Here is a 13,978-nt window from a genome sequence, read left to right on the forward strand (position 1 = left end):
CCTGGATGCCTTTGCCTCAAGGTCTCTCACAAGGCTGCAGTCAAGGTTGCTGGGAAGGTCTGTGGTCTCATAAGAAGACTCACCTAGAGAAGGATCCTCTTCTGCATTCACACATTTGGTTGTTGGCAGGATTCAATTCCTTACAGGTTGTTGGGCTAAAGGACTCAGTTTCTTACTAGCTGTTGGTCAGAAGAGCTCCTCAGTATCTTGCCACTGGGCCTTTCTGTAGGGTAGTTCTCTCTAACATAGCAGCTGACTTCAATCAAAGTGAGCAGGCAAGAGAGAATGTAGAATACAGAAGCCACTTCTTTTTCTAATTTATTCTCGAAAGTGACAACCCATTGCTTTTGCTATATTCTGTTCAGTAGAAGCGAGTCACTAGGTCTCGCCCACACTTGAGAGAAGGACATGAATGCCAGATGGTAGAGATCAATGGGGACTATTTTGGGCATGCCTTTCACATCATTAATCCCTAGATCCCTAAGAATTTTATTAGTAATGGGTGTGGAATTTTGTGAAAGGCCTTTTCAGACTTTAAAGCTGAAGAAAAAATTCTTGGGGCCTTCAGAGATGAGGTGAAATATCATGAACTTGAAGACTTCAACACAATACTCCACTTTGAATTACATATACAGTGGATGTTGACTTTTGACTTAACAGTTTTTTGCTTTAAGTTCTTTAAAGGTATTTTTGACCATCTTTTGAGTTGTATTTTAATCATTTTCTACATGTATGATAAGATATTTTTCTCTGGTTGCTTTCATGATTTTTTTTTTATCATTGGTTTTTAGCAGTTTATGATATGCCTAAATATGAGTTTTTAGCCTTTCCTTCTTGCTTATATAGATCAAGTTCAGCAAAAGTGGAAGTTTAGGTCTTCTCAGTTCTTACCCGAGCATTTGCACAATTCTGGGCATATGAACAACCTCCCTAATGCCTGTGATCTTCTGTTATAGATTCCTAGGAATATTCCAGAGCTTTTCAAAACTCCTATGGACATCTCCTTCCCCATTTTTTTTTTCTTTTAAATTCCTAGTTTGCTCCAATTGTCTCAGGCAGCTGTGAAGTTCAACAGTTGCCTGTAGTTTGCTTCAACTTAAAACGCTGGGGAAGGGGTTTTTTTGCTGGGCAGATTCTAGTCAGATCAAATAAAGACAGCCTTACATATGAGGTCTTCCAGGGACCGAGGAGACAAGTCAAATAATGACAATTCTCTGGGTGTGAGGCTTTGAAGGAGTTCCAACCTGGTTCTCCCAACTTGGATACTTTAATCTTTGATTGTAGGCTGTTGGCTTCTCAGGTTTCTGCAGAACAGGGAAGTGGGGGATAGGATTTAGAGCAAGTGAAAATTCATGAAATTCATAGCCCATGGTTCTTACTGACTTTTACCTACTTTTTTTTTTTCCTGAATAAGTGCTCTCTATATTACTGGAGGACTTTGGTTCATTTCCAGAGTTCTGTACATGCAGCTATTGAAAATTTTTGCCAGTGTTCTCATTGATTTCATGGAAAAGAATTTTTTGGAAGTCCTTACGCTACCATGTTTGCTCAGAATTTTTATTTAATACAAAACTGCCAAATAATTTTTCAGGTTGCTATGCCATTTTACATTTCTCCTGGCATCTGTGATTGTTCAGTGTCATCACATCTCACCAGCATTTGGTGTTGTTACTATTTTTCATTTTAGTCATTTTGATAGATGTGTGGTTCTACTGCATTGTAGTTTTCATTTGTATTTCTATAATGGCTAATAATACTGAACATATTTTCATGTACTTCATTATCATCTGTATTTTTTTCTTTGTTAAAATATCTGTCCATGTTTATTGCTCATCTTTTTATTGTATTTTTTATTCCTGAGTTTTAAAAGTTCTTTACATATTATAGAAAGTAGTCTTTCATTGTATTTGTTGTTTACAAATATTTCTCAACGTGTATAGCTTGTCTTTTCATCCTCATTATGTTCTTTTTCAGAGCAAAAGGTTTATATTTTGATAAGGTCCAGTTTATCACTTTTTGCTTTGTTGTATCATACTTTTGATGTCAAGTCTAAAAATTCTTTATCAAGCCCAGATCCCAAAGATTTTTCTTTCTTTCTTTTTTTTTTTTAATTGGATCATAGCTGTGTACATTGATATGATCATGGGGCATCATTCACTAGCTTCACAGACCGTTTACCAAGTCCAAAGATTTTTCTTCCATCTTTTTTCTCTAAAAATCTTACAGTTTTCTGTTGTACATTTGCCTCTTATATTTTTAAATAATTTTTCCCCCTTGGAATTACAATTCTTAGGCACCAGGTTTTTTTTTTTTTTCTTTCTTTCAGCACTTTCGTGATGTTCATTATCCCCTGGTTCACATAGTTTCTGAGGAGACATCCTATTTTTCTTCTATTTGTTCTTTTGTGTGCAGAATGTTATTTTGTTTTTCCTTAGGGCTACTTTGAAGAGTTTTCATTTTTCACTCTTGTTTTCAGGAATTTGATTTTGATACACCTTCTTGTAGTTTCTCTTTTCCTTATCCTTGAGGTTCGTTGAGATTTTGTTATAATTTTTATCAAATTTGGAAAAATTTTGATACTATTTCTTCAGATATTTATCTCTGTATCTCATTCCTGGCCTCCACTTTTTGGCCCCTCTCTCCCCCCCATTTGTTAGACTGTTTAATATTGTCCGCTAGTTACTAAGAACCTTTCAGTCTTTTTTTCCTCCATGTGTCTCGGCAGGGACACACTATATATAAGGGTCAGTAATTTTCTTTTTGTTCAGTGTCTAATCCATTGTTAATCCTACCCAGTAAAAGTTTTCTTTGCTTATTGTATTTTTCATCTCTAGAAGATCTGTTTAGTTTTTCTTTACATCTTTCAATTCTCAAAATGCTCATATTTTCATTTAAATACCTGAATAAAGTTGTTCTAGCTGTTGTAATGTCCTTATTTGCTAATCCTGTCATCTCAGTCATTCTGGGTCTATTGTATTGACGGGTTATGAGTCATATTTTCCTGATTCTTGGCACATCTAATACTTTTTATAGGGTGATGGACCTTATAAATGTTTATATTGTTTAAGGTCTAGATTTCCGTTTTCTTCTTTTTTTCTTTTCCTCTTTTCTGAGTTGCCATTATTTACAGTTTAGTTTGCTCTTTTTGTGGCTTCTTTTTAATGCTTTGTTAGGATGGGTCTAGAACAGCGCAGTTCACAACCTGTTGGTTGTAACCCACAGGAACTGTATTAAAGGGCCGCAGCATTAGGAAGGTTGAGAACCCCTGGTCTAGAATAACCTCTAAACTAAAGTTTGTAACCCTGTTTCTAAGGCATGAACTTTCTAGGATCTCTTTTGAATACCTTAAGTTATCAACAAGGGTTTGGCACATTTGCTCAGGACTTGAATGCCTCTCAACCCTGTGTCAGCTTTGTGGACTGTTCAACTGGTAGCTTTTAAGTTGATTTTTGCATAGAGTTTCTTCTATGTGTATGTATTTTAGAATTCACCCAAGAGTTAAGGAATCTCTTATTTAAATTTTTGAAGGTTCTTAATTTATTTTATTTTGAGGGGAGGAACTTCCTCTTTTCTAGAACTCTACCCCACAACTTCCAGCTGCCTCAACTTTCCTTGTCTGAAATGTTTATTTAACTCAGAGACTTCTATACTTTGAAGTCTCCTTCCTGTTCTACAGTTTGGAATTTGCCTCCAAACAGAAAGCTATGAAGATTGTATGTTCCCTTCTCTTAGGGAACGTAGTCCTACTTGCCTATTGTTAATGCCTGAAAGTAACTGGTTCATAAACAGTCATGTGCAGCATAGTGATGCTTTGGTCAGTGAGGGACCACATATTTGACAGTGGTCCCTTAAGATTATACATGTAATATGTACTACTGTATTTTTCTATACCTTTTTGATGTTTAAATATAGGGTGTCCCTATAGACTAGCTGTGTAGTGTGCTGTACCATCAGGGTTTGTGTAAGTACACCAGTATAATTTGTGCACAATGACAGAATCACCTAACGATACATTTCTTAGAATGTATCCTAGTCATTAAACACTGCGTAATTGTATTTCATCTGCTTTTCTTAATATTTATAGCTGTCAGGTAAATTTTGTTTACTCTATCCCTGTTACTTCATCATGGCTGGAAGTAGAAATTCTTCTTTTAATTAAAACACAACTTAATAGTTTTTCAAGTTAGGAAGAATTTTATATTTATAGAAAAGTTCTAAAGATAGTACAGAGCATTCTGGCATACACCTCATCTAGTTTATTTGTTAACATCGTAGAATTTCATAGAACATTTGTCAAAACTGGAAATGGGAAAATGGTGTACTATTAAGTAAATATCTATCTTTAACTTTAGTAAAAAAGCTGTCAAGCTATTTTCCAGAATGGCTGTACCCCAAACTGGCATTCCCACCAGCAATGGATGAGAATTTCTGCATTATTTGAGCAGAAGAAGAACAAAATGAAAACTAGTTACACTGAAATATCAACATTTTAACAACTCTGAAACTACCAAAAATAAGTAAAAGGAAGCACCTTAAAATCGAAAGTCCTAAGCCTATGATTACAAGTGATTATAATAATAATAAATTTAGCCTCACTGAACTGGGTACTGTGTTTGAGGCACTGTCACTTATTCAATCCGCACATCATCCCTATGTTGTTTGTATAATTATTATTTGCTTATATACATTAGGAGAGTGAGAGGTTCGGTAATTTCCCCATGGTCACATGGCCATTAAGGTACAGGCAGCCTGGCTTCAGTGCCAGTGATGCTCTCATTTCTTTCATTGTTCATCAGAATTACTTGAGTGTTTTGCTTGGTATAGGATGGTCTTGGGCACCAATAAGAACCCTGGTGACTCTAATGTGTAGTCAGGATTGGGAATACTATGTGCCGTTTTATACAGCATCTTTATTATAATGCAGATAAATTTAATGTTTTAAAAATTTTTAACTATAATAGTGGGTTCTTTAGTTCATATTTTAATTTGTCACTTTAGGGTCCTTTTTCTTCATAGGTAGAACTTGAGGTGAATGTTTTGTTGAAAAAATTTTAGAAACTCAGTTCTCTATTTTATTTTATTTTATTTTATTTTTTTATTTTGCAGTTTGGCCGGGGCTGGGTCTGAACCCGCCACCCTCGGCATATGGGGCCAGCGCCCTACTCACTGAGCCACAGGCGCCGCCCAGTTCTCTATTTTATAACAAATGCAAGTGTGGATATTTGTTTTTAGCATCTCCTAATAAGTACTTATATATTCCTTTCTAAAATTAATGTTTATGGAGTATTGATTTAAAAATGTGCAATCAAAAAGAAAACAATGTGTAATCATTTCATATATACAAAGCAAGGAATGACATACAGAATGGTTTAGTTCTTTAAATTGTGTTATACCTCGCAGGTTGAAACTGTCTACAAAGTTGATTTAATTCAGCACAGAATAATCTTTATAAAATTCTTTCTTATTCTGTGTTCATTGACATCTTAACATTCAGTATTAGTCTTAAAATGTAGAAGAAAACTTTTAGATTCTAATTAAAAATACATTATGAAGATTAATTATTTTTAAAGTAAAACTATAGATTTGAAAATAGTTTACTAGAATGTAGTATTCTTGTTTCAAAATTAATGGTACAAATTTATTTTCTTAAATTACTACTGTATGATCTACACTTTGTTTTGCTCTGAATAATTGGTTATGATGATTGCATAAAGTTTCCACTAGAGTGTGCTGAAGATACTTCAGTGGGTGAAGTTATTTACTTAGATTTGCCTAGTATTGTCAGCCTGGGCAAATTTTTTTTTTAAGAGAGGAATTTCATTTCTTGTTTATGAAGTTTATTTTGTTGTGAAATAAATTCTATAACTTAACATTTGAATATTTCTACAGATACTGTAAATGAGTAATCTGTCCATTCTTGGTTTTCAGTAGGCATGTTAGCTAGAAATGTATTTTATGAAGTTATTCTTTAAAAAGTAAGTTTTTATTACATAATAGGTGTTTATTTTTCTTTACATAGTGGACATATTTTTGAAAACATGAATAATCTAAAATGAAGGGAGTAATTTGTTATATGAGGTTAAAAAACCCTCAATTTTTTATGGATACTTTTATTTTAAAATAGCAACTAGATCAGTAAATAGATTTAATATTTGCAGTTCTAGCATAAAATATTATTCTGAAAGTATTATTAATTGGCTGTGATAACCATGTATTTTGTGTTGGTTCATTAAAGTAGAGTGTAAAAAAAGTTTTGCCACATTTGTATTCGATAATTTCTAAGGAAGCATTGTATAAACTCATTATCTGGCACAAGCACTAATGATAATGGCTGGGTTTTTTTTTTTTTTCTCTCTCTCTCCTTCCCCTAGGTACCTTCACTCAAATAACATCGTTGTTGTTCCAGAAGGTGGGTACATTTAGAATTTTCGGTGAGAAAACAATGTAGTTTAAGCTTTACTTTGTAAGTAAATTGTGTGTCTGTCTGTCTTCTCTCGCTCTCTGGACCTTTATTTTTTTAAGGAAGAGAGTCTTGCTGCGTAGCCCATGCTGGATTGCAATAGTGTTATCATAGCTCACTGTAACCTTGAATTCTTAGGCTCAGTGATCCTCTTGCTTCAACCTCCCAAAGCTGAGGTCACAAACTTGAGCCACCATGAATGGCTCACATTGGCTCTTTAAACCTGTTTTTGTTGATATGTTAGGATATTTTAATTCTAAAGTACCTTTAATTTATAGGTTCAAAAATTTTCCCTTTAATAAGTCCAATTAAGAATTATGAACAAATAATAAGTCTAAAATGGCTAAAATGTTTATGTAAATTATTAGATGAATTGCTATTAGGTAAATAAAATAAATTCTCAATTTAATAAATACAGCATGTAAATTATTATTACATTTATTGCTATTAGGTAAATAAAATAATTTCTCAATAAATGCAGCTAAGAATTCTGATAAAAAAGACCTTGTGTATTTCCTGAATTATTGATTTATTTAACCAATTTTTTTTTTTTTTTAAGAGACAGGGTCTAAATTTGTCACCTACCTGGAGCACTGTGGCCCAATTTTAGCTTACTATAATCTCCAATTCCTGGGCTCAAGCCATTCTCTCTCTTCAGCCTCCCAAGAAGCTAGGACTTGCTCATCACCAGCCCACCTAATTTTTCTGTTTTTTTTTTTTTTTTATAGAGATAGAGTCTTAACTGTGTTCTGTAGGCTGGCCTCCAACTCCTGGCCTCAAGTGATCCTTCTGCCCTGAATTTCCAAAGTGCTGGGATTTCAGTGTGAGCCATTGTGCCTGTCCTGTTCAAACAATTTTTTACATTGTTTTAATGTTTTCATTTGTGCTTTTTTTTTTAAGTTTATTATATTCTATCTTGAGGTGTATGTATTTATCACTTCCTTAAAATTTAGTTAATTATTTTTACTGTTTTGTGAGTAACTGAGATGGGGTATTAAGTATTAAAATGTTTTAAGTTGGAACACCTGTGTTATAGTTTGGCTGTAACACCTGGATCATTTTGCCTTTCCTCTTCTTTTCTCTTTGAAGCCATTGGGTCCCTTGTAAAACTCCAGTGTCTGGATCTTAGTGACAATGCCTTAGAAATTGTTTGCCCAGAAATTGGTCGTCTGAGGGCTTTACGTCATCTTCGATTAGCTAATAACCAACTGCAATTCCTACCTCCAGGTAACCAATAGCACATAATAGTTCCTTATATGTTACAAATCTGTCTTTATTCATGTTTCTCACTGTGTGTCTAGCCAATGGATATATTTGTAAGTAATTGTCCATTTGTTTGAAGGTGAAACTAAGGAATATGGATAAAATATCACTAAGGGTCTCTCTCCTGATGCAAGCCGAACGAGAGGGTAGTATTTATGTTAAGTAGGGCTATAGTTACTACAGCTGTGCAGTAGAATCAGCGCGCCTTAGAATCACAGCTGTGGCAAAATACTTGCACAGAGAGCTAGTTCAGTTCTGAATTTCACATAAGAGAATTTAGGTGAACTTCCCATGATACGAATCATTTTAGTGTCTAAAAGGCAGATACAGTGTTTTCTTTTATTTTCCAGTAGGCATCTGATGTATGTTAATTTTGATTTAAAAGGGAATCATACTAAAATTAAGTATCACAGTTTAAATGTGAGTCCTAGAATTGTCAGTACTGCATGGTGAACATCTGATTAGGTTATGATGTGCCTATAGACAGGCAGTACTGAAATCCTGCATTCCTTTGAGAGCCACCATTAAACCCTGTGACTTTCTTGGGAGAGAGATTCAGAGACCTTGTTTTATGAATCCACACAATTGTAAATCTCACTATTACATGTTATTTCCTGTATTTAAAAATAGATGAAGTATAATGAATTAAAAAATAAAAACCTTATGCTTCATGTGTTATATGTAAGTTACTGTGTATTCAAGAAGGAGCAAAGAAAGATACAGTTGTTGATTTGACTGCAACTGATTTTCTTTATAACTCTTTAGGACCAGCAGTCAGGCTTTTAGTGTATCTAAAGTCAACTGTGTGACTCTTGATTACAAATCACTCCTATCATAGAACTTCAGGGTCACAGGGGAATGTTAAAAACTTTGCATGTTAAACCCATGAATGAAGAAAATCTATGGTATTTCTTTGTTATTTTACAAATACTTTCTCTAAAAGATTTTTTAGGTATAGAAATTTCTAAATGAACACATAGTAACTGATTAATTTTTAGACTTTACATATTAGCCTTAATATGAGGTTCAATATGGTTTACAAAAATGGTACCAGTGTAGCAGTGACTTTGCTTAAAAAATAATTTTTCAACCTCATAAAGTGAGTGTCTTACTTTTTCCTAGTATACTTAATACAAATATTATTAACACAATATAGGAATATGATCTTTCCTTAAGAGTATAATATGTATCATCAGGCTCAATGGCAATTTGTTGAGTTATGGTTTTTATTAAGTTTTTATGTATTCAGATACCCAGAAAATTAGATTCTCTATTGAAGATTGCCTAGAAGATGTATCAGTAAAGATAATACTTTAAATTTTCATTTCATATATTAAACTTATATAAGATATAGTATAGAATCAAAAGGCATTGATACAATGCTGTGTTTATAAAATTTTTACATGTTTAAAGAATATGTAAAAAATGAAATTATGTGTTAAACCATTGTTCTGTGTGTTGTACTATTTTGTCTTTTCTTGTAATATAAGAACATTTTGTGGTAGAATGTGGTCATTTCCTTCCATTATGTATTCTTAGAAGTTAAGTTATTCTAATATCATTAACTGCCTACTAATAACCAGTGAAGGATGTGTTTCCTGACTACTTTCATGTAAGTTTTAATTTATATCTCACCTGTGTCACAGAGACTTAGGGCATGGCCTTCTGTTTTTATTTTCCTAGCTTGCTTTCTGTTGTCTTTGGTTTTGTTTTGAGTAAAATTATACACAGAAATAGCTATGTATTTGGGATAAGAGCTGTTGATTGGCCATGTGTAGGCTTTATTCTTTCTAGGCCACCGTGAGTAGCAATGAATTAGGCCTTGTTATTACTTGACTCACTTTATGTGTACATCACATTATAAAGTATGATTCATTATAAAGTATGATTCAAATGAATAAAAAGGCTAGGTTTATATCCCCCAAATGTTTGGTTGTGTTTGGAGACATACTTTGGGAAAGTATTCTAAGCGTAGAAAATAAAGTGAGGGACTGTCATGTGGCCCCTTTTGGTGACAATAAAAACCACTCAATATGTCATTGATAGTCCCTTGTACATAGATCATGCTGTTACGTACAGACTTCTCATGTATTATACAGGGTGGACCATAATAGTTGTAACTATTTAAATTGTACACGAACTTTATGGCCATGCTATATTCCCTCCAGAGACTTGATATTTTGCTATGTTTATTTGTTGTGGTTTAAAAACCTTTGAATGTAATTTCATATTCAGTATTTAAAATTTGAAAAATTTAGATAGATATAGGGAGTTTGAAAATTAGGATCTAAGAAGGGATTTACAGGGCTTTTATGAACTCCCTGAAATTGTTTGCACAGTTTGGTGTTTGTATTTATTACATATTGCTGTGAAGAAGGTCCAGGGTTTCCAGCAGTTTCTCAAACAGATCCACGACTTATATGGTTGATATCTGTTTGGGGGTTTGCCCTTTGCCCAGTATTTTCTGGGAATTTCCCTTTTTTCTTGCTGTTGGATTGAAAGGTACTGCTTTTTCTTTTAAACCACATGCCATTGCTTTTTCTCCACATTTGACTGGTCCAAATGTAGATACATAACCCAGGCAGGACCAGACCTATTCCTGGGGTTTCTGGAAGAGACTGGTTGGGGGAGAAAAAAAAGAAAGTAAGAAAGGAAACACCCGGCTAACTTAGTCGGTAGAGCATAAGAAAGTAAGAAAGGAAAGAGTGGGGGAAAATCACTTTCTCATTCTCTCTGGTTTGCTATATAATACTATGTGATCTTGTGGAATACTGATAGTAGCCATGTGGGAAACAGAAAAGCTGAGAAAGATGAAGCAGGGAGAAGGTAGAAAAAACTTTTCAAACCTTTTTTAAGGTTCCAGTCATGGGTTCACTTTTGAGATCTGTAGACATTTTATTTAGGTTAGCTCTAATGGGCTTCTTAATTGCAACCCAAAGAGTACTAACAAGCAGCCCCAGAGGCCTAAAACAATTTGTCTGAGGTATAGGATTAATTGTATTTTGAATTCTCCTAGTTACTTAACTGCTGTACTGTATGTTGAACTACCCTTTTAGTTATTGTGCTTTGAAATTGTAAAAGTTGTTATTGATAGTAGGAAGTTCAGGGTTAGTAATAACATCATCATTAGTATGTGTGTATGATGTGGTTCATTCTGTTTGTCACCTGCGGTTTGCCTTTTTACAATGTACTTGGTACCCTTTCTATTAGATGTCTTTTTCTCTCTTAGTATAGCTAGTATTTTGGAAGGCCCAGAGAACACTAGTGCCAGGGCGTAGCTACATGAAGACCATAAGTAAATACTCGTCTAATTTTAATCATCATGGATTGATTTAACTCTTGTTGAACTTAATATGAATGGAACTATGCAGTATATTCTCTGTGCCTAATTTCTTTCATTCAAAATAAAATAATGGTTTTGAGATGCATCCGTGGTGTTGCATGCATCAGTACTTCATGCCTTTCATGGAGTAGTATTCCATTGTCTATACAATTTGTATGTTTATTTTCCTCTTGATGGACATGTGATTTTTTCCTAGCTTTGTGCTATTCTGGATAACGCTAATATAAACATTCTTGTATAAGGATTTTTTTTGTGGACATAAGTTTCTTTCTAGGGGATGAGGAGGTGAACACCCCAGAGTGAAAAAAATGTTGATTGTTTCTAGCCAACCTAGTGGGTGAGGTAGTATTGGGTTGTTGTATTTTACATTTAATTTAATTTGCATGTCCCTCTTGACTGATGTTATTGAGCACCTTCTCATGTTTTTATGGGCTATGCCAAAACTTCCTTTTGAATTGTAGGAGTTTTCTCCCTGCTTTATAGAGCAGCTGTCATCATTTTTGAATGCTGAAGAATTCTTTTTGCTGTCAAGTTCTGCCCTCTGCTTTTGGTGCCTTGGAGAGCTCATTCAGTCCTACTGCTCCTATGTAGTAGGCCTATGTAGGTGGACTGTAATTGCCCTGTATCCTGTGAAGGTGGGTCGTGCCTCTGAGAAGTTTCTCTCGGCTTTTCTCTTACCCCCTTATGCCCAATCCTCCAATCTTCTTTAGCTAAGAGCCTAAAGTACTTTGGGAAGATTCTCTCAGCAATTTTCCTGCCTTCATTTTTGGTGAAGACTGGTAGGATGAGTTTGACCAAGTGAGTGAATGTGTGTTGTGTAATAGGGAGGCTGAGTACAGTCTCTCTTTATCTGTGGTGCCTTTGGATTCTTCACTGGTATGCCAATCCACACATAGCTTTCAAAGTTAGACTGGTTTCTCTTTAACCTTTCTTTCTAGCCATTTGCTTATCCTATTTCAGTCAAGGATGATAGCAGCTGATGACCTCTTTTAAAACAGACTTTTCATTCTTTGGAGTTGATTTAGGTTTCCTGTGTCCTTAATCTGTAGTGGATTTTAAACACTATGATTATGTAGCTTATCCAGCTTGCTTTGGTCATTAGGGTTAGAGTGATGATCTTTTTTGGCTTTCTATTTTCAAATTGGAATTAAGACCCCGTTCCTCCAAATGGCTTCTACAGTTTGTTTTGGTTCCTCTGCTTCCTTTCTATCATCTTTTTTACTACTTGAGTATGTTTAAATTTTCTATGTTATTTTTTTCTATAGGTTTTCCTTTAGGGTTCACAATATGCATGCTTAACTCATTATACTTAGCATATTGTACCATTTCATATATATTATAGGAACTTTATTATACCTCTATTTACCTTCTTTTCTTTGTACTATTGTATCATATATTTTTGTCACCCTTGGTAGAATGCTGTGGCATCATAGCTCACAGCAGCCTCAAACTCTTGGGCTCAAGTGATTCTCTTGCCTCAGCTTCCTACATACTGGGACTATGGGCACCCTCCACAATGCCTGGCTATTTTTGGAGATGTGGTCTCACTCTGGCTCAGGCTGGTCTCCAACCCGTGAGCTAGGCAATCCACCCACCTCGGCCTCCCAGAGTTCTAGGATTACAGATGTAAGCCACTGTGCCCGGCCGTTTATATTTATCTTCATGGAGTTTTCTTGATTCTCAAATTAAGGAGTTTTCTATTGTTATTTCTTCAAATATTTTTCTGCCCCACATTTCCTTTCTTTCTGGAATTCTGGTTACACATATTAGATCATTTGATAGTATTCTATAGGTCACTGAATTTTGTTCTTCCTTTTTTGATTTTTTTTTGTAATTTTATTTTTTTCTCCTCATCCAAAGATGAGATTTTCTCATCTAAAGGTTAGATTAGATGATACCTGTTGATCTGTCTTCTGCTTCACTGCGGCTTTTGTGTTCTCCAAGGATGCTAGATGCTATTTATTAATATTATGGCCCTCTGTCTTAGTGTGGTCAGGCTGCTATTAAAACAATCAAAAGATGGCTCAGCACCTATGGCTCAAGCTACTAAGGCACCAGCCCACATATACCTGAGCTGGTGGGTTTGAATCCAGCCCAGGCCCGTCAAACAACAATGACGGCTCTGAACAAAAAATAATAATAATAATAATAATTTTATATATATATGTATCCAGCATTGTGGCAGGTGCCTGTAGTCCCAGCTACTTGGGAGGCGGAGGCAGGAGAATTGCTTGAGCCCAGGAGTTGGAGGTTACTGTGAGCTGTGATGCCATGGCACTCTACCCAGGCTCTATCTCAAAAAAACAAAAAAACCCAAAAGATCCATAGACTAGGTAGCTTATAAACAACAGAATATTATTGCTTATAGTTCTGGAGGCTGGTAAATCCAATTATTAAGGGGCCCATAGGTTGATTTAGTGTCTGGTGCAGGCCTATTTACTGATTGACAGAATCTTTTTGCTATATCTTCACATGGTTGAAGGGGAAAGGCAGCTCTCTAGAGCCTCCTTTTAAGGCTACTAATCCCATTCATGAGGCTCCAGCCTCATGACAGTATCACCACTCAACCCCCACGCCCCGTCTCTTACTTGGGGATTTGATTCCAACATAGGAATTTTGAGAGGCCACATTGAGACCGTAGCCCCCTCATCACAGCTTTTGCATCTTTGGTGCCCTGCCCCATATTTTCCAGCTGCTTCAGTTAGCCCAGACTCTGATTTCTGCCTCTTCAGCTCTGTGAGACCCGAGCTCTGTTTGGCTTACATTAGTCTGTGTTGCGGCCCAAAACATCCCCCTTGGCACATAGCCTGGTACAACATGGGGTTCACTTGTGGTGATCTCCTTAGTTCAAGGATCGTAGTTCTGGGTTTCCTGTCCATTGCTTGAAAAGAGTTGCTTTGAATGTTTTTAAC

The 13,978-nt window shown here is 35.3% G+C and overlaps 1 protein-coding gene across 2 annotated transcripts in view; it reads left to right on the forward strand.

Annotated features, from left to right (window-relative positions):
• LRRC28 (leucine rich repeat containing 28) overlaps window positions 1-13,978 on the forward strand; it is a 159,994-nt gene that overhangs the window by 22,553 nt on the left and 123,463 nt on the right. For both annotated transcript variants that reach the window (XM_053581801.1, XM_053581802.1), the window contains exons 4-5: window positions 6,372-6,409; window positions 7,550-7,687. In XM_053581801.1, coding sequence (XP_053437776.1) covers window positions 6,372-6,409; window positions 7,550-7,687 — 176 coding nt within the window. The remainder of the gene's footprint in view (window positions 1-6,371; window positions 6,410-7,549; window positions 7,688-13,978) is intronic.

Source organism: Nycticebus coucang, chromosome 2 (genome assembly GCF_027406575.1).
Source record: "Nycticebus coucang isolate mNycCou1 chromosome 2, mNycCou1.pri, whole genome shotgun sequence".
Classification (NCBI taxonomy): domain Eukaryota; kingdom Metazoa; phylum Chordata; class Mammalia; order Primates; family Lorisidae; genus Nycticebus; species Nycticebus coucang.